This window comes from Trachymyrmex cornetzi, unplaced genomic scaffold, assembly GCF_001594075.2.
Source record: "Trachymyrmex cornetzi isolate Tcor2-1 unplaced genomic scaffold, Tcor1.1 scaffold23, whole genome shotgun sequence".
NCBI classification, from domain to species: domain Eukaryota; kingdom Metazoa; phylum Arthropoda; class Insecta; order Hymenoptera; family Formicidae; genus Trachymyrmex; species Trachymyrmex cornetzi.
In genome coordinates this window covers 2,662,604-2,683,932 of record NW_017296956.1, presented here as the reverse complement: position 1 = coordinate 2,683,932, position 21,329 = coordinate 2,662,604, and the positions used below count along the sequence as shown (strand labels likewise).

Below are 21,329 nucleotides of genomic sequence, written 5' to 3'. Positions count from 1 at the left end.
AGTTCGGGGATTAATGCAAGGGCATATCAATCATACTAACTAACGTTGTGATTTCCTAACAAAGATAGGGTCTGGTAAGAATGAGGCGGAGCGATCATGATGGCCACGTCGCGCGGCAGGGCCCACCGCCCTTCCGGGTGCTGGCCGTCCCCGACAACATGTACCTGTCGCCGCCGCCCCCGCGTGCGCCCGAGCCCTACAAGGTCGCCCCGACGTCGACGTCCTTCGGTAGGGCACATCGTCGTTCCAGCTTCGTGATACTTGCTGAGTCCAGGCCGGCGAGTCCAGAAACTGGCGATGCGTCGTCCACTTTGCCGACAGGAAGGGTCTCGCCCTTCCGCGGACGTGGCTTCAAAGGGCCACCCCCTCGCTCAATGTCGAGGCCGCAATCGCCAGAAGTCGCCGGAGACGGACGTCGACGTAAAGCCGAGCGAAGGGGTGAGTTGGCGAATTTTTATCGAGAACAAATCACAAAGATTTTTGATATCAAAAATGATTATAATTATAGTTATTTTTTTAGGCTTGCCAACTACATATATTTGTTGGTACACTGAAAAAAAATGGTCAATTTTAATAAATATTTAGTTGAATACTGCCAATTAAATATATTTATTAAATATAAAGATATATTTATTTGATACAAGAAATGTTAATTTGATTTAACAATCATTTTTTTTACTGAACAAACATTTATTTACTGTAAGTAAATGTTTAGTTGGCAGTATTGAACTAAATATTTATTAAAATTGACTATATTTTTTTGTCAATGTAGAACTATACATATATTATTACTAACATTATAGTAATAATAATCATAATTATAGTAACATGTAATTATAGTCACAAATAGGGTAAAACGGAGTAATTTGTATAAATTAATAAAAATTTTCAAATTGTATAAAAGATTGAGGTCGTGTATTCAATTTCTGTTAACTTATCCAAATTACCCCGTTTCACCCTAATAAAAATTTTTTTCTCAGTATTTTTTTACTACCATCAAAATATGATCTTTGTCAACGATATTCCTTGTTAAATCACTTGTTTATGTCTTGCAGTGTCGTTGTCGCAACAAAATAGTCCCAGAAGAAGTCTGATACCGCAGCCGACTTATCGTCAGCGGTCCACCTCCTTGACAAAGGACAACGAGCGTTCGCCGTCACCGAAGATTGGTCGCCGAGTCGACTCGAAGACGCGACTAAATGTCTCGGACTCACGAAATCGATTGAACACGTCCGATTCAAAGTCGCGGCTGAACGACTCGAAGACGCGTTTGAACAAATTCGACTCCCGGAGTCATACGAATCTGACCGAAGCCAAGACTCGTTTCATCTCCAATTCCACTAGTAATCTCAATAATAACTCGACGGCGACGCGCCGACAACCGACGAAGAGCTCGACGCGACTCTCACCGATCCAAGGCACTCCGACGAAACCGGAAAAGACGACCCCTCGATCGAACGTAAGAAGAAAAGACACCACGAAACAATCGCCTACGAAGATATCGAGAAGAGCAACGTCGCCGCAAAAGAACAACGCCGCTGCTCGAAAGGATAATCAGAATAGAAGTCCAAGCAAGGAACGTCTCCTTTCACCATCAAAGATTCCTCTGAAGACGAGCAAGGCGAACGGTTCGTCGAATACCGGCAGGTTTATCTCGATGCCCGAGCAGAGCACCGGAAAGACGGAAAGGTTTGCGAAAGAAAGCAAAAGCGACAAACAGGCAGACCAGTCAGTTCAGAATGGTCGATCTGAAATGAGTTCGAAGGAAAATGAAATGAATGGGAATTCCTCGGCCACTGCGGATGATGTGGATCTTATAGATCTTTTGAAGCAAACCTCGCAGGCGATCGGCACGTCTAGTGAACGGTTGGTGAACACCACTACGACCACAGCGGTGCAACCCCTGCACATCGATGCGAACACACTTCTCGTGGAGCGTAATGACGGCTCAACGACGAATCAGCAGAAGGAACGGTCCGACGGAACGCTCAAGTCCTCTATTTCTCCTGTATCCAAAAGCGAATCGCCGATGCCTTCGACACCGAATGCAGCATCGACGAGCCAGAAATCCTCGCCGTTTGTCGAAAATCAGTCGGTCAAGACAACTCAAGCGATTAATTCTGGAAACGATAAGAAGGACTCACCTGTCGGTGCAGAGGGTAGCACTGGAGGTCACTCAAAGAGCGGTAGCGTTACTCAATCTATGAAAAGCGTTAAGATGAATGATGAATCGCGTTCTAGTAATCAGTCTTCTGCTAATCAGCGTTCTGGCAGAAACAGTCAGAATGTTCGCGGGCCCAGACCAAGTGACGGGAAGGCTCCGGAAGAATCGAAAGCTGCTTCGACGACGGAGATCAAGAGTGGTTCTGCGGGCAGCAAGACAACTGCGAGTCGTGACGTTCCAACAAATGATAAGATGCCCACGGTGATGGAGAACGACTTGAAGGTCAAAGCGACTGAAGAGGCGAGGACAGTGAATAACGCGACGGCAATGAGCAACAATACGATAACGAACAACGTGGCAAAGAGTAACAATGTGAATCCCGCAGTCGGTGCAGTGAACGCAGGTGTAAACAGTGATGCTGTGGTTCGAACGAGGAATGAGAATCGCGGTAGCGACGCGTCCCTGAAATCCTCCACCGGCGTGTCCACGGACTCGATCGAGAGCGTAAGGTCGACGGACACGGGGGTGAGCGTGAACACGGTCAGAGGGGTGTCCTCGCCGAGGGAGAAAACGGGTGTTCACACGGTGAAGCGGCCGCAGGAGATCGAGACTCTCAGCGGTAACATCGTTCGCATCGAGCAGAACGGAGAACCAGCGTGAGTCTTGATTTTTATCATTCTATTTAATTACACGTTATGCGTAAAAATTGATATATCTCACATTTTCTCTCTTTAATATTAATTGTAAGTGAAAATCGATTGATGAGATTAAACACACATGAATGAATACTGCCACTCGATTAAGGAGGTTCTTTGTGCCTAATAATATTTTTCTTGTGAATTTCTATAATTTCCAGTTTAAGCAAACTGCGCGTCAATTATTTGTCAGCTAATTATCTCATATTGTTCATGAATGTAAACATTTTTACACGTGAACACATCGTCAAAGTATTAAGAGATACTTTACTTAAATCTAATTTTTAAATCAGTTTCAAATAATCATAAAAAATCTTTTTATTTTATCTAATATGTGTGGAATTTTTGGAATTGATTTCAAATGAAATGAATATCTTACAATTTCTTAGTTATTTATACGAAATGTTTTATTAAAGTAATCTTTGGTTATAAATATCAAAGTTTAAAATCTTAATGAAAACTATAAATGTGCTTTTTAATTGCGTTTCCTATTTCCATCCAAACTTTCTTCTTTCCTTTCCTCCTTCTCGTCCTTCTCTTTTTTCCTACTGTACTTATGGAGACAGTTTGTTTTGTTTGAATTGTAATTAATTAAGTGCAATTAATGTCAGAGAGATAACACGCAGCTAAAAAATATACGTTTAATGCATGAGTGATTAATAACGTTAATTCATTATATGATAATTAGGTGCATTGTTAAGCGTATTAAATACATCATATAGAATCCATATATTTACACGAATCTTTAATGAGGAAGGACTGATGACTGTTAAATTTATAAATTTTTTCATTTTGTACGAGTCTCGTGATACGCCAATTGAAATGTACACGCGTGAGTTTATTTGTTAATTCGCGTTATTTTTGCTCATGTGATTGATATAAAATTAAAGCTATTTGCCTTGCGGGAGCGTGATCTGGGTTGCGCTTCGAATGAATCGTGATCAGATCAGAAGATGAAATTTTTTCGGTTTGGACGGCACGAAAACGAGGCATCGCTCTCTATCGGCTGGACGGCACGGAAACGAGGCATCGTTCTCTATTAAATAAATGAAAAACTTTCATGACGTGATTATTTTATATCGAAAAGAATAGCAGTGACCGAATTGCATCACCTTCTGAAACTTTTCAACTTTCACGTGTAATTACTCTGACTCGATACTCGATTCTAATTTTTCGCTAGAAACGTTCAAGCGAGCTACTTATTTGATTGCTGAAAGTTCTTCCGAAACTTTCTAGAAGACGAGAATATTCTCTGCTGAGACAGCTGTACAAGCTATTTTTTAATTTATTTCTAAGCTCAAATCTTTATCTTTGTGAGTATCAAATAACGACCTATAGAAATGAATAAAAATAATTCAAGTTGGGTATAATTTATTACGAATTTAATGTAGAGTAACTCCGGTATATACGCCGCACCTATCAAAAACTTAATTTATTAAGTATTATTTACTATGTTTATAGTAAACGAACTATATCGGTAAAAACCTAAAAACTTTGTATTGTCTTTTGCTATGAAAAAAATATTAGAAATCTGAAATATTTTTTTTTCATATATTAAAAAATAAACTTTTTGAAACTCTTGCATTTTTGCCGTATATCCCATAGGGATGGGATATATGGCTACTCATAAGGGGTGGGGAGGGGGGGTATGTACGGCTCATGAAAAATGTACAAATAATGCATATAGATAAGACATATAATGACACAATAATATATAAAATATGTTTATAAAGTTTTATTAAGGAATAAGAATGGTAAATATGTATATGAAATAATAAATAATAATTACAATCTTCCTACATATATTACAAGTATTATGACATGAGGTACATATTTCATATAATGCGTTTGTTGCATTTAGTGCATTGAATTCAATGCTTTGAGCATAAATCCTGTTCGCTAAAAATGCCGTATATTCCAAACAGGTTGGATATACAAGACAACAAACTAAACAAAGAATACGAAAGCAAAGCACTTGTATTTTACTACACAACATGCTTTACTATTTTACTATACGTATGTATCACGAAATAACAACTAAGTCTTTTACACGCCCTACAGTAATCATTTTATGTAGGTTATAATTTATGATGGCGTTACTTATTACAGTGACAAATCGATTCAACTCACAATAATTTCATTAATATTAACAGTAACAAGCTGAAATCATAACACAATACTAATATAACATAAAGGCATGTAACAAAGTAGTTGCGGGAAAATTACTCTTACTCCTATTTTTTCTGGCTTCTGTGGTGTAAATTCCAGCGCGGCGTTGTATTTGCTGGAGTTACCCAAAGTCAAATTGTATCTAATGTTCGTAAATTAAAAATACTGTAATAAACCTTCAAGATATTTTATCGCACTTTTGGAACTCAATTAAATTGCGAGAATAAAATGAGTTTATAGTTCAATATATCTCATGTACGAAGATAAAACTTAGATTATAAAATTCGTCCCTTCCTTAATTGAATGTTGCTATGATTCTGTACAAGAATTTATCGCCTTTAAAAAAAATATATATATATGTATATATATATAAACCAATTCCAATTTGTCGCAATTTACCGGCGTCTCATGCTCTGATCAAGTCATGTCTTATTATGACGTATATCGAATTTCTGATGACTGCATATACACGATAGATCGCGTCATTCGTTGTACTGTGTAGTATTGCAGTAATTTCACGGGTATCTCAAAGCAAATCACAGGGCCGTTACTGCGCAGTTATTTATTCATCGTTCCACGATGCTTCCTAGCTGGCTCCCCGTTTAGTACTTCTCAAGACAAACTTACCGTTAAACTTAATTGCGATCGCGTGATTTAGGCGAGTCTGAGTGACTCTTGATGAGATAATTAATTTTGGCATTTGATCTGTCGGTTAATTTATCTCATGTGGCTGCCCAAACATATTTCGCACGTCGTCGCAATTAATCAATCTTCCTTTTTCTCTTCTCAGAAAGCTAAAGACCGAGCAGATCGCACTACATACGTAAAAGCAGCAATTTCTGCAGTAATCTCGGTCATTCTGACCGTAAAATGTGAGAAACACTTGAATTAAAAATTATATGGATAATTCTCCTCTTAAATCATGAAATTGTCAAGTTAATATAATAATTCTAAACGCTTTGTGTTTTTGTGCCACTTTTGTAGACATTATTTAAACTAACGTTATATATAACAATACATATAACTATGATATACATATATAACGATTTCTCTCGACTGAGAGTTGACGTAAGTCATTTGTTCGAATGACAGAAACTCTCGAATAGTGAAAGATCTCTAGATTCTTCTTTTTGTCCTCCTTCGAGTGACTTTCTCTGTGTTTAGATCTGTATCATTTTTGTCCTGTCACGTAAATAACGTAAATTTCACAGTTGCTAAATCCTCTTTATAAAAAACATGTGTTGGTAAACACTTTGTATTTGCATATCAATTTGAACGCAGACTCGAAATTGGATCAGAAAATTAAATGTAACATCGTTTATTTAAAAAAAAATTTGAAAAGCTATTTTTTCCCTGTCGCGTAAATTTCGAGGTAGCTAATCCTCTTTATAAAATCCTCTATATGTTTTTGAACACGTAGTGTTCACAAATATTCACTCAAACACCGACTCGAAATTGGATCAGAAAATTAAATGAAACATTGTTTATTTAAAAAAAACTGAAAAACTATTTTTTTTGTTAGAAGATAATTTGGAAATCCTTCGCAGATCGACTAGCAGGTGATTTTATTCTTGTGGAATAAATATATGAGCGCGGTATCCGTGAAAAGACGTACGCGCTTCCGCGAAAAGTTTTCGCTTCGCCAGCTAAGACATGAACAGGCCAAGGAAGTTCCCGTCCTATCTACAGTCTCGCAAGATTCAAGAGTTCCTTCACCCCGGTTAGTTATAAACCTCCACCTTCGGTCGAAGCGGCCGAGGTGTGTCTATCGATCGTGCTGGGATTTACATCGACGAGCTACCGTGGGCTAGCTCAAGGGGATAATAAATTAGAATCTTCGAACCATCCTTCTTCGCCGTCATAATGGCTGCCCGTCCTAGGACAAGGCGCTTTAATAATAAAAATACCTACGACATTCATCCACCCGTCAACGCTCAAAATATTGCGGAATCAACGTAGTTAATGTTGATTATCGTTATTTCGCGATAATCACACAAATATTTGAGAAATTTAATTTGAAAATCGCCGTAAGATGAAATTATAACATAATTGTAACCGGCTAATTTTAGATATTAAAGTAAAAATTGTATCGATCACGAAATATTATAATATTTATATGTATTTATTTAATGTATATACTTATAGATATTTGAATTCTTAAATAATTTCACTAAAATTTCGCTAAAAAATATAAGAATTAGAAAATGTCAACTACTTTTTTGTGATATCAAGATTTAATTGATGCAAAAACATATCTTTTTATCGATAAATTTTATCATTAAAATGTTAAATCGATCCTGTAATGATCCTGATAAGGTGTTTTCAAAATTTAATTTCACTCTCTCTCTGAATATAATCAGCTCATTTAACATTTCCTTCCCCTCATTTTTGAAATTAGATTTTGATGAATAATTAATGAAGCTGCGCTAGATCGGTACGTTGCACCTCATTCATTATTTATTATATCCATACGTTATACATCCATCTGCGTGTGTGGATCAATTAGGACATCGGCAGCGATCAGTTCCTCAAAGTTGCGATCGCATTGAATTCGCGCATCTTGCGTTGCACAACCATTGCGAGCGATTATTATTAACGTCGTAAGTGCATAGATACTAAATTCTTTCTGCGCGAGAGAATCTCATGCCGTAATTTCGTGTGATATTATTACTAGCCACGTTACGTTCCAATGACTCACAAGACCGCAATAGCGTGACAGTGTTATAAACGCTATTGCTATTAATGAGTATAACTTAATCTCGCAAAACAAATTCCGGAAGTTTTTTAAAATAATTGCATGCTTCAGTTTGAGATCTCGTTGATTCGCGACACTTGAAACATAATATCCTTGAGAGCAAACATTGCTATCAAAATAGTCTCCTGCACGGAAAGAACAATTTTGCTGAAGATAAAGATTTAAAAATAAATTTTGTTGGATTTTCCAGATAATTAAATAGCTCAAACTAGTTGCCAGAATGTAAAACTTTTTGTAACATTGCTTATTATGGTTAAATTTCCTATAATTATTTTGACAATCAACAAAATTATTTTCAGATTTGTATGTATCTAAAGTTTTTGATATTTTTCAACATAATCGTTCTTTTATGAAAGAATTTCGAATTATATGAATTTCACGAATTATACGAGAGAAATCATAAAATTTCTCTATCATATTTTTTTAAATTTCTTTCTCACGTGTGCAAGAATATTTGTTTTGCTTTTGTCGTAATGCTTGCGTACATATTTTGAAAGAACGCGTTATTTTGATATGAGAGAAATATTTTTATTTAGTTTAATCAAGTCAAAGAGAAAGTAAATTACCAAAGTTGTAAATTATTTCAAATCTATTGTATTTATATCATGAACATACACACACACAGCACAGACGGCGAAGTGTAGACTAATCGATATCTATTCATGTATTCTATTACAGCTTAATTCATTTTCTTAATGATTCAATATATACTTTTTATTATTGCCAATTGTAGTATATTTTCATTGTTAATAATTTGTTCATTTATTTAATTAATTTTTCAAATCCATATTTTAATTCTGAACTATCTCATAAGAGAAATGTAGAAAATGTTTTCTAAAGTTATTTTAAACAATATATAAAAATATAAATAAAAGAAAAACAAATACTTTTATTTTACATCTCTTGCTTTGAGAAATCATCACTTTTTTCTTTTCGAAGAAATACAATTTTGCCCAAAGAATTCGTTACATAAAAAAGTCAAGGATGTAAGTACGAAAGTCCATCTTTGTATCTAACGGTTGATCTCGCACGCGAGCCAACTCGCCCACGATCTCTCGATGACTTTTGTTTTGTGGAACACTAAAACTTCTTTTTGTTACGAAGATACGTCGTGGAAAATGCAATGCGCGATCGTTCATGACAAATATATAGCGTTCTATTTCTTTTATGAACCATTTCCTCCAAGTATTTTTCTCCAACGTGAGAAAATAGAACGATCTGCCGTATATCTCAGTGACTAACAGTCTCAAATTAGGAAGAACAGTCCCAAATTTTAACTCTTCGTCCCAAGTTTTGTCTCAAATTAAAAACATGATTATAAATTCCCTTTTTTAAGTGTAAAAATGATCAATGTAAAATAATAAACAAAAATAATAAGTGTGAAATATAATTTTCAATTCATATATGAACAATGTTATGATTTTTTATTAAAAAACCCAGATATTATTCATAAAATATATTTAGTATAGAAAAGTACAATTTTAGAAAATAAAATGTGACCTCGTAACTTGACGTAATTTTTGTTGTAATCACATGTGAGGTTATATATTAAGTGTTACTAGTTATTTACCAATATAATATTGTTTAAATATGATATTGTTTATGTATTTTGTTAACAATTATTAAACAAATGTCTATCTACCAAAATTTTATTACGATAATTAATATTGAATTTTTTTAAATGCACCTCTTTGCTTTCTCAAAGAGTTGGTCATCTTACCGTATATCCTTTTTACATCGTCTGAACTTCCCATTATCGTCACGAAATTTATTTTTTAACGACTGTTGAATGCGTTTGCATCGTAGTTTAGTTATGTTTTACATTTTTCAAAAGTTATCCATAATTAATCATGTAACTCTTTTGGAAACTGACGTTTAAAAAATAAATGCTTCTTTTACGTAATCGATTAGACTTCTACAAATAAGAATCGATCATGGAAGTTTTACGTAACAGGAATGGTGTCTCCACTTTACATTGTATAAGAAGAATTGCTTTCATGAAAGTCAGATTATATCTGAAGAAAAATGGAACTAATTCGAGGTGGTAAGAAATAAAATGCAGAATCAACTTATCGGAGAGTGATTCGTCTAATTGAGAATAGCGGGGTAAACTGCTGACTACGAATTTGCACACTAATGGCATAATAGCCGCTAGATACTAAATCTCACTAGTAATTCACAGCGATATCTAAGCGATTAAATTACTGTTCGCGGCAATTTTTATTCACTTTCTGTAGTACCCTTATATACAGATTGTTTCGAAGAATATTTTCTAAAACTTAAATAAATTTAATTTCGATAAAGTTAAAAAATAAACAATAACATACCAATTAAAATTTAAATTAGCAATTATTAAAATTTCCAACAAACAATATTTTCTAACTTTTATTCAGTCTGATATATTCCTCACATTAAAATAGTATCTCTTTTATTTCTTTAATGGGATTATTATTCTTGTATATAAATCAAAAGAAGTATAATAGTTACTAAGATATTACAGTATAATCAGATATTATGGTATATATTCCTCTTTTTGGCAAAAGTATTAAAATGTCTATTTCACGTATATTTCATTCTTGCTTTTGACTGATAAGTCCATAGGGTGCACTCAAGAAAAATACATCTTGAGCATCTGCACAATTGAACCCTAGTGATTCATCCTCACGAAGTGACTAGTAAAACACTGTCCAGCGTTTGAGCTCAGCTTTCGCGCGCGAATCTTTTTCTTTTCTTTTACGAGTGCGACAATCGGCGAATTAGGGGAAGTGCTCTCGCGCAAGGTGGGCTTGGGTGTCGTGGTGGCTATAAAGAGAAACGAGAGCACACAAGCGGATCGAGTGAAATACGAGTGGCATAGGTCGACCTTGGCCGCACGCGACGCGGCGCGACGCGCAGCGCCGCGACGCCTCGCCGGTCACTTGCCACGTTACGTCAATTTTCGGCCATGCCGCCCTCCCTCACGGTACCTGCGATTTGTCCATCGCGGCGATTTGCGTCGTTCGGATCTGCTGGCACGTCCGGAAATGATAACCGAGTCTTCGATTGAGGCAATGATCGATCATTCGTTTAGCCACCATCTTTTCCTGCAATGTATATTATGTATTCAGGATAGAGTTTCTCCGTTTCATGAAAAGAAAGACTTCATCGAGACTTCATCGAGATTGACGGTGTTAAATAACTGCATAGGAGGATTAATGGATTCAAAAGAATGCAGTGAGGCAGCACGTGCTTTCGCATCACGCGATAATCCGATTTAGTTGGCTGATCCGCATCCGTTGAGTCATATGCGGTGTTGAGAAATAATCGGACACAAGTACCTTTTTATACGTATCAAATGTAGATATTTATGGAAATGTGCGGCAAGTAAATATAATGGTAGATTGATTATTGCGCTATTAACCCTCGAACGACATGGGTCATTCGTGTCCATGCACTTTCTAACATTCTTATTTCTCATATATCTGCGCGCCTGTGACCCTATGCTACCTTAACTTTTTTTCCACATAGTAGAATAATTTAGTAGAGACCTTAAAGAATATGTGTGAATTTTTACAGAATTTTTCCAGCACTTTAAGAGCCTTAAAATCGAGTCGAACACAAATGACCCATGTGTGCGGTTCGAAGGTGCTGAAAATAAGGGATCGATTCTGTAACTCTTAACGACAGTCATTGATGTCGTTGCGTAGATATTATGTAGAGTTAAAAAGCTGCGCAATGACATCAAGGACTGTCGTTAAAAGTTACAGAATTGGCCCCTAAGTGTGCCATTTGAGGGTTAATCTATTTAAATATATTTTGTATGATTTAGATTTTGGCAAATACTCGTTTGAACGTTTCGAGAAAAAAATCTGTTTTAAAATTTTAATTTTAATCAGAAGCTTATGACAACAAATACATTTTTAATATGATCCGACAGGTTTCGTCCGTCTGACCATCGTGTAGACTTTTCTACTGAAATTACATAGTAATTTTTCCGAGAAAAACACAATAAGCTTTTTTATTTTATTTAAAAGAAACGGAAGAGTTTGCAAAAATTATACCGTTTCTTTTAAATTATTAATATTATTAGTATAATTAATATTTATTATACGTTTCTTTATAATCGTATACATGGTGATTCAATTACTTCGTCCTAGGTAAACCATTAATTTCAATACGACCGCACGTGATTCGCCTTTGCTTTATTAACGCACGCTTGCATTTTTTTTATGTAAACCAGCAGGCCATTTCCCACAATTCGACATAATTGACCCGTTGATCCTCGATAACGCGCGGGAAACGTTCACGGTATATATATCGTGTAACCCAAGAATATTACATGCGGGAATGCGTTATTAAAGATCGAGCGAAACAAATTTCAATGTGATTTGCATATACATTTACTTCCTTCTGATCCTCGTTCTTTCGTTACCTTTGCTCCTTTCCAGTCCAGTTTAATTGCAGATTAAGATAATTGCATCTTCCTTATCCTTGTAACTAGCATCGGAATATATATCAGGAAGGTGCACCAATTTGCAATGTTGATAGATACGGAATATAGATAGGGGGATTTTTTAAAACTAAAGCGTTTAAAATTGAAATATCTCTCATTGTTAAACATTTGTTTTGCAAAAATGCTTTAAACATGTTAAACATTGCTATTAAACTTTTTACAGTGAAGCGAGTCACAATATAAACAGAACTGAATGTTTGAATTTGCATGTTGCGTGGCTTTATTATTTGAAACGCGTGACGTTTACAATTTGACAATTGCGTAAGGCGTAAGACATTAATACACGTATTCGAGATAAGCTCTCTCTCTCTCTCTCTCCCGCGATAGAATTGAATACCTTAATTACAATTCCTCCCTCAAGTGTTCCTCTCTGGTCACATCCCTCTCGCGAGCATTGATTAAGTTAATATTAATCGATAGAAAAACTATTTTTAATCTGTAGACGGCACCGCGCGAGCTATAAATAAACAAAGTCCACACGCATTTTTATATTTGCATGTCGCGGCAGTTAGAAGCACGGAATTGCAGGCAGTTTGCATTATTAATTCGTTTGCATTAATAATCCGTGAATTTCGTCGGAGAGTAACGAGTAGATTATATTACTGATAAATATGCTCTTACGTTAAGATTGAACATATCAATATCTTGTTTCTCTTTTTTCCCTACGTTATTATTAATGTCAGAAATTCATATCTTTCAGTGGGATCGTTAAATGAAAAGTTTCGCTTAATAACATGTTAAGAAAAATTCATTTCAGACCTTTAACGCATATTTATTAACGCGAGCGAGTTCGATAACGATGTGAAAAGCTCTCCCGTTATTTCCGAGCACAATATAATACTGAAAAATATGCTCCAAATTGCGAACAAGCGTATAACGTTTTATTACTAACGATCTATCACGCTTGTTTATTTATTAATTTTGCTTGTCACGTTGCTATCGCAATTCGAATATACTTTTAGAATGTAACAGAATTTATAAGTCACGTATTTTTATCGCTATCAATTTCTGCCAAACTGAATAAATTGATTAAACGTGCTCGTGAGACGAAATATTGTTAATTTTTATTCAACAACGATCTGTTTGTTTCGACGAAAGTTTTCGACGAAAGTTTAATGCGATTAATATCTCACTTATTATTGAGATACGTGCTAATGGGGTCAGTCATGCGTGTAATCACTACTTAATCACTTGCCCTTCGTGCTCTTTCGTGAACTCTGTTTACGTGCGTAAAGAAATTTCTGAGGTTGTTCCCGTTACATTTATGCGACACGGCACGTAGCCGCTGTTTTACAAGGCAATGCAACGAGCTGTTGTAGCTTTGTTATAACGACAGTTATTACAATTTGTGCGAATGATAATTCCTCTCGCGCGACACGAAACAATTGCTGTAGATCTGAATTATGGCATTCATTTCACTGCGTCCGAGTCTACCTTTCGGAAAGAGCCGATTTGCATGCAATCCGATAGCAAACGCAACGCCAGATTCTTTTTATTATATCACTCGTTTGCTACAACAACGACACGACTCAAAATTTTTCAGAAAATAAGTTTGAATGCTTTGAATCATTAAAATTTTGTAATATTAATTTTAAGATACAATTTTGATGCAATAATTGATTACAAAATAAAAGTATGTTCTTTTAAAGTATGTTTCTTTCTTTGTGTTTTTCCGCCTTTATTTTATAAATAATTTAAAAGAGACAATTTTTTAATCATGTTATTAGCAAACGAGTGATACCTTCCATATCTCTTGTAAGCGGTTTGTTTTAAATTTTTAAACAAATTTTATTTATATAATAAAAAAATTTTTTTGGTCCTGTTTCTAATCTTAATATTGTTTTTTGTTTGTATTAATAGATTAATACTGCAACTGATGTCGCGCATATATTATTCTCTAATTAAAAAAATTCTTAAGAACATTTTTTTTAATCCTACAAATCTTATTATTAAATGTTCTAACGTTAGATTCATCAAAAATCACGATCTTTGATGCTATTTCCAGAACCACAGACTAGAGATTCAACGAAGAAAATGAGGAAACAAAAATAGCGAGAATTAGCTCGCATTATTCCTGAACACAATGTGCGCGTTGTTGCGGTAACGCGCGCGAGATCGATCTGACCGATTAATTAAATTACGGAGAACGCTTGTTGGGCAATTTCTTAGTTAAGGCGAATTTCATTCATTTACAAGGCGCATCCTCCGGAGACCGACCGGAAACCTCTGAAAGAAGATGCTCTGATTCCCAAGATAATCTTAGCGGGTTTTTTTTCTGGGATTCTCTGCTCTCGTTAGTGGCGAAATTACAGGGGAAAGTGTTCGGCACGGAACAAAATTACCCACATCGAAGTAGATCGCGGTATTTGCGCTTTAATGACACTGCATTTTGCGCAAACTTTCCGCCGCTTTTGCCAGCCCCCTCACCTTTATTCCCTCCGCCGCCATGCCTCTTTAATCAGCGGCGCAAATGGTGGAATACGAACTTTCAGACATGTGCAACTTTTAATGGTTTTGTCGAGCGTGTCGTGAATCATGATCCAGCTATATAATCGTCCAACCAGCGTGCTTTTAGTGTGCCACTGAGTTAATCCTTTTTAGAGCGGATAAGTTTTGAAGCCTCCCTTTTTGGATAAAGCGTGATAGTTTTATCGCAATGATGTGAGCGAAAAATTTTTGAATTTAATTCCTTGAAGCTGTGGTAAATTGAATGTAAAATAGAAATATTAAAAATAAAATATAAAAAAGTTCCTATGTTAACAACAAATTTCAATAATCAATAAACAAAGTGCATAAAAAAGTAGATAATTATAGAAAATAAGTTATTAAGTTTACGTAATAAAATATCTTGTAAGCTTTCGTGAAAAATGGATTTTTTTTAATGCTCGTAAAAAATTTCTCGTGAAAATGCATTGAACTGACGTAACAAAATTTATCGAAGTACGCTGAGCGTCGTTTTTCGCACAATTTTCTCAGCGCGTAATAGCATAATATTCTTTGTCGCGAATTGGCGAGAGAAGCTGGCTGTTAATATTTTACTGTTTACCAATATCTACCAGTTTACGATCGCGGTTTATAACACTCGTGGTAGTTGGTAAGAAATCTTGTTCCTCGAAAAAATCAATTTTTTTTTCTCAGATTAAAAAAAATGTCAAAAATTGAATATAATGTAAAATAAATAATTAAGACGAAATAAAAGATTAAAAAATATGTACATTGAAAGAATTTACTAAATTTTAATACATATTTCTTTGAATAAGTAAATATTTATTTACAGTAAACAAATATTTAATCAATAAAAAGAAATATTTAAATTGAATTAATAGTTCTTGTATCAAATAAATAAATGTTTACTTAAAACTGTTAAAACAAATATTTATTAAAATTCAGTTTTTTTTTCAACATATAAGCAAACGTATTATAATTTATAACAATCTAGAGTAAAAATTAAAAAATATATATATGACTGTTATATAAACGACATGTAATATTACATTTTTGTTGCGAGATTTTCTTCCTGAAATATATTTTCAATGTCATTTGTCTGTTATTAGTAAGATATATATATATATATATTCAAATATTGTCATCTTCTTGATTTGGGAGTCTTCCAACTTTGTACGCGCGAACGAGTGTGATCGTAACTCTAAAATAAGCTCACAATCAATCCAGCAGCAACTGGCCTCCTTTCGATCAGCGAAAGTGCTCGCTACCCCCTTAAGGGTTAAGGTAACGACGAATTACAAGCGCGGCTTTAATTGAAAACCGGCCGCGGCCGGTTAAGGTAAAGAACTTCGTGTCGCGCGTATCGATTTCGCGGTCAGCTAGTCGGCCAGCTCGCGGGGTCGGGTGTTTGGAACGTGAAGGGAAGGTTGAAAATCTTTGCGTGACCGGTCGTGGTCGGCCTCGCACCCTCGCACCCTCGCACCCTCGCCCTGCCACCCTCGTCGGCCACGTCCTGCCGCGACTGCGGCACCCGCAATCACTGACCGAAGTCACTGGAGACCGGCCGCCGGTGATGGCCGCTCGTTGACTTACGAACCGCTGTCGTGCTTTTATTTCCGCCCTCATCAATCCTCGCGATCGTCCTCGTGCTCGATCTCCCGGCCACTCTCGGGCGGCTTAATCTTCGCCGATGTTTCTGCTTGTCTCCGCGTGGGTCTGTCGTCGGAGTGCTTATCGCGAGTTCGAGATCGGCGATCGTGTCATCGACGTTCACCGATCGCTCCCGGAAAAGTTCCCAAAAGGTGGTTCTCCATCCTGCGAAGCTGTTGCGTGCAGGTAAGGGGGTTTCCTTGATTGCGATTGCGTGCGCGGACAGAGGGATGGGACCTGCGCGGCTTTGAGGTGCACCGCGGCACTTTGGTATGCGTGAGGATTTTGTGTTACGATTAGCCTCGTGTGAAGAATCTTCCGTTCTTCGTCGATTGCGGTTTGGCCTGCGGGTGGGCATCCTGAGTCACGAAACGCGTTTCGCTAGTAAATAGGGATATGCATTTTTAAATGCGCACTTATGTGCGATGGCTTGTAATATTGTCTATTTAACTTGTAGATGTTGTCTATGCAATTTTAAAATATTTGAAAATATTGACGTAAACTAATATTTACTGTTTAAAAAAGAGTGTGATTTTCATGTAGAATTTGCGCCTTTAAGTAAATCTAAATATTACGTCGCGAGAATAATTCGCTCCTTGAGAATCTAGTTAACGTAATCAATACTCTTTCTGATATTACTATACATTTTACATATGACTCATATGTATGTATACAGGTGTATGTAGGTGCTAATAGTCTATGCAGCTAATGTAAAATCGATAATAATCTTTCAGGAATAAATTGCTAGACATTAACGCTGCATAAAGTAAATTAAACGAGAAATCATATATTAATTTTATATCATTTTTATTTTAAGAGAGGATTTTCTTTCTTATTTTAAGGAAAAACTATTTAACATATGATTTTAAATGTATATTATAATTCTGTACTCTATCAAGAATTATCTATATATATATATATTCCTGCCTGAATATTTCGAAATAATAAATATATGTCATATCATATAAATTAATTTACGATTTAAGTGATCAGTTATTCAAATTAAATGTATGCACGTTTTATTTCTCAGCTTAGTCTAAAAAAAGCAATAAATAGTGACGTGGCTTGATTTTGTTGCAGTGTCCTGGCATCCAGTAACGAGAAGCAAAGCGATAGTAAAAAGTTGTTTGCACGTTGGGGAAGATCCTTGAGTCAATACTGCAAGTGCTGTTCCGGTATGAGGTGTCTCGCTTGCCGCAGGGATCCCAAGGGTCTCTTATGGACCAGAAATCAAGGGAGGACAACGGTGATCAACGATATCTCACCGCCTGTTGCAACCCCTGTGCTTGATGCACCATTGCCTATAACAAACGCGTCGTCGTGCTGGTCGAAATTAAAGGCGCGATGCAGGTATCATTTAAAGACTTGAATTTCACTCGGTCAAGCACCATGTTTTCGTCACACCGAGTAATAATGACATTCACGTCATGTAGAGTAATAAGGTACAATTTCGAACCTGGTACAATTAGAGGTTTAATTGATCTCATTATTTGGAGAGTATTGAAAGGAACCAAACAGGAAAAAATCAAACATAAACTTTGAAAATTGGATTCAAATTTTATTTCGTTCAGAATTATCTATAAATAGAATATTAAATATTATTATATCAAGAGAATAGAACATTTTTAAGGACAAATAAAAATGACGTGATAAAAATAGGAAATTTATGTTAGAAAAAAAGTAATTCTCTGTAAAAGTATCACGCGCGAAGATATTCCATCGTATTGATTCTTAGTCACTTAGTTTCATTTGGATCACTCTGAAACTTGTTATCTTTACTTAATGTTACTTACAAACTTGCTTCCAGAACTTTTTGGATGTTTGGAAACTCGATTTCTTGTAATTTTTCTTTGCTTTGTATACATCTTTCTTTCTTTTTCTGTATTATGCTCTTTGCTAAACTTTGCTATTACATATTTATATTTTCCGTTTCTAGATTTCCTATCAGCGCAAGTTGTTCGATTTCTGGAAACGTTTCAATTTTAGAATACTCAAACGCTTTTCGTTAAATATTCTCATCAAAATTTATATTCCAAAAGAAACATTAATTTTCAAAACGTTTTTAAAAAATCGACGCGATGATTTAAAAAAAGATCACGTCATTTCTCGAATTTTTTTTAAATTTTTGTGGTTTATTGCTGTTATCGAATTATTTAGAGTCACTGCGAGTTTAAAAAAAAATTTTAGGAATTTGCAAATTTTTAATCGCGTCATGAACCGTTTTACTGACAGATGCGTTCGTACGAAAGATCGACAATCTTTATCTTTGCGAGAGAGATTACGAGAGCTCAAGTGTTGTACGAGAAAATCGAGGATCGCCCCTGCCGAGCCTACCGTTTGCTGTCCGCCCGAGAGAAGATGCGGTGTGCTCTGCCGTCGTGCATTTAGCTGTTGCAAATGCAGCTGCAAACGCGCGGACACGCAACAACGCACAAGAAACACACGTGCCAAGCACAGTCTTACGAGCGTGGCTCCGCCACCTTTATCGGAGGTACATGGATATTTTTTGTTGAAATCTAAATTATTACATCGAAGAAGACAAATCGCCACTTTGCATCCTTTCAATTTTTAAACTTTTTATTCGCGGTTTGTTCGATCTTGGAAAGTTTAGTTTCAGTTTTAGAATTTTCTTGAAATATTATTTAAAGTACACTGTCATTTTCCTGCAAAAAGTTGTAATTATTTAAAAGTATCACATAAATTGCAATTATGATTTTAATAAGACAAGAAATTATAATACCGTTTTTTGAAGTTTTTTATTTTATTATTTTTAAAACTTTACATGAGAGACTTATATATAAAACGAATATATATATATATACATAAAACGAAAATATAGAAAGTTTCAAACCGAATGAATCAATATTTTTAAAGTAAACGTCTTGTAGGAGGTGCAACACGTTGGTCCACATGGCAAAGATAACAATTTAGAAATCATTTCTAGACAGTTTTTCTTATTTATGTATAAACTTGTAATGTCGTAGGAACCGAAGGCTAAGCTACCGGATGTCCTGGTAGAACATAATTCTGTCATGCGAGGCGCCATCCCTTGTCTGCCGGTCCCTCTCGCCTGGTTTTGCCTAGTATGGAATTTTCTACTACCCGGCACTGGTACGATTAATTTAAACATTGATATCAACGTCTCTCGAAAGCAAAGTGTTCCATTGAGAAGCCATTATCGATTTTCTAAATATTCAAGTGGTTTGTCCCTTACAATCAGTATTCCCTCTCTGATAATTTAATTGAATTCGCTTAGGAACCGTTTGGAGTGGCCTGTTCAATTTGTGCACTGGACAGCCAAGATTTTCCGCCGTCGCTGGAGCGAGATCACGACTTGGTGCATTGATCGTCAATCTCATCGTGGGCGTGGGCCAAATGTTTACCGTTCTATTCTGTCTCGTCGGATGGGGCTGGAGCATTTGGTGGGGCGTCACCATGGTCCGCTTAGCTAGTAAGCATTCTGTGATAGTTTAAATAAAACTATCTAGCTACTGAATTACTAGACAAAAGTATTCGAATTTATTCACGATAAGCAAATTACCTAAAACTATATCATTATATAAAATAGCACTCTACATCTAATTTGTTTACGATTATGTGAGATTTTAAGAATTATTTTTTTCGGAAATATATGGTATTTTCTAAACATTATTTTATTATTGAGAAAAAAGGTCCATTTATTTAAAATTGATCGGAAATTATTTCTAAAGAATTATTATCGCTAATTTATTGAACTATTGTCACTAATTTATACTTTTTATTATAATTTAGATAAAATTTTTTATTTTTAAACTAGAATGTAATAAAATTTCACAATGCTTGACGCGACATATAAAACGACATTAAATTACAGGGAAATACAAGCGGTTCAAGATTTCGGAGGCCACTAACCATGATCCTGAGAGAGGGGGTGAGCCAGCTGCCCTACCTCCTGGCGTGCCGAGTCAAGCCCTGCGAGGGATGGAGAGGGCACGATGATGCATTTTTAATAAAGAGGAGAGCACGACCGTCCTCCGATTATCTAAAGATATTTTGTATCTCATCCGACAAGTCTTTGGGTTTCGCTTAATCGTACCGAATTGAAGATTATCGAATAAAACTATTGCTAACGCGAATATAAGCATCTTGTACAAACGGTTATATATATTTGTGAAGGCGATATATACATATTTGTGAAGACAATTAGTCGATAAGAACTTTCCTCGGCTACGATGGAGATGGGAGATTAATTAAGAAACTTGCGACAAAAATATGCTAAGCCGTACGAAAAGTTCGACATTGAAAAAGGCTGTAAATTATTAAAACGGTACCTTTGTCTCGTGCCTTTTTCCTTCCAACATATTTATTCCTCGTTATTCTTGAAAGGAAGGAGAATCTTTTTATCGGAGCTAATAATGAAATCTGTAAGTATTGTATAAACTAGAAATCCTGTACCGCACAAAAACTTTTCTCTGGCGCGGCTTAGCATGTTATTGCATCAAAATCTTCAATTCAATGAGAAATTTCTCGTAAGGAAGTATCGCCGAGATTCTCGTGCAGGATGCTAGTAAAGTCTCTACTCTATTTTTCCAAAGTTAGCATTATGGCGCTTATACATTATATTGTATCTTTTCAAAATTTTAATAAGGCATTATATGTCGTGTTTTATTTGTACACTGAAAAAAATACTAAACTTTAATAAACATTTATTTGAATAGTTCTAAGTAAATATTTACTAATGTAGTAAACATATATTTATTTAATACAAGACCGTTGATTTAATTTAACTATTATTTTTTTATTGAACAAATATGTATTTATTTATTACAAGTAAATATTTATTTGGTACTAATCGAAAAAATATATATTAAGATTCAGTAAATTTTTCTTTTAGTGTAGAAAATTATTTTTTGATTTTGATATAAATAATTGGCTTTATTTCTTAACAATGTAATTAATTGAAGTGAATAATTTCAGAAA

General features: G+C 35.4%; 1 protein-coding gene across 1 annotated transcript in view; it reads left to right on the top strand.

Moving 5' to 3' along the window:
* stum (mechanosensory transduction mediator stumble) overlaps nucleotides 1–21,014 on the top strand; it is a 32,089-nt gene extending 11,075 nt beyond the window's left edge. The window contains exons 3-9 of the mRNA XM_018507148.1: nucleotides 65–438; nucleotides 1,056–2,820; nucleotides 17,451–17,720; nucleotides 18,603–18,861; nucleotides 19,355–19,481; nucleotides 19,627–19,821; nucleotides 20,224–21,014. Of these exons, the coding sequence (XP_018362650.1) occupies nucleotides 81–438; nucleotides 1,056–2,820; nucleotides 17,451–17,720; nucleotides 18,603–18,861; nucleotides 19,355–19,481; nucleotides 19,627–19,821; nucleotides 20,224–20,348 (3,099 nt within the window). The 5' untranslated portion in view covers nucleotides 65–80 and the 3' untranslated portion in view covers nucleotides 20,349–21,014. The remainder of the gene's footprint in view (nucleotides 1–64; nucleotides 439–1,055; nucleotides 2,821–17,450; nucleotides 17,721–18,602; nucleotides 18,862–19,354; nucleotides 19,482–19,626; nucleotides 19,822–20,223) is intronic.
* The last annotated feature ends 315 nt before the right edge of the window (nucleotides 21,015–21,329 follow it).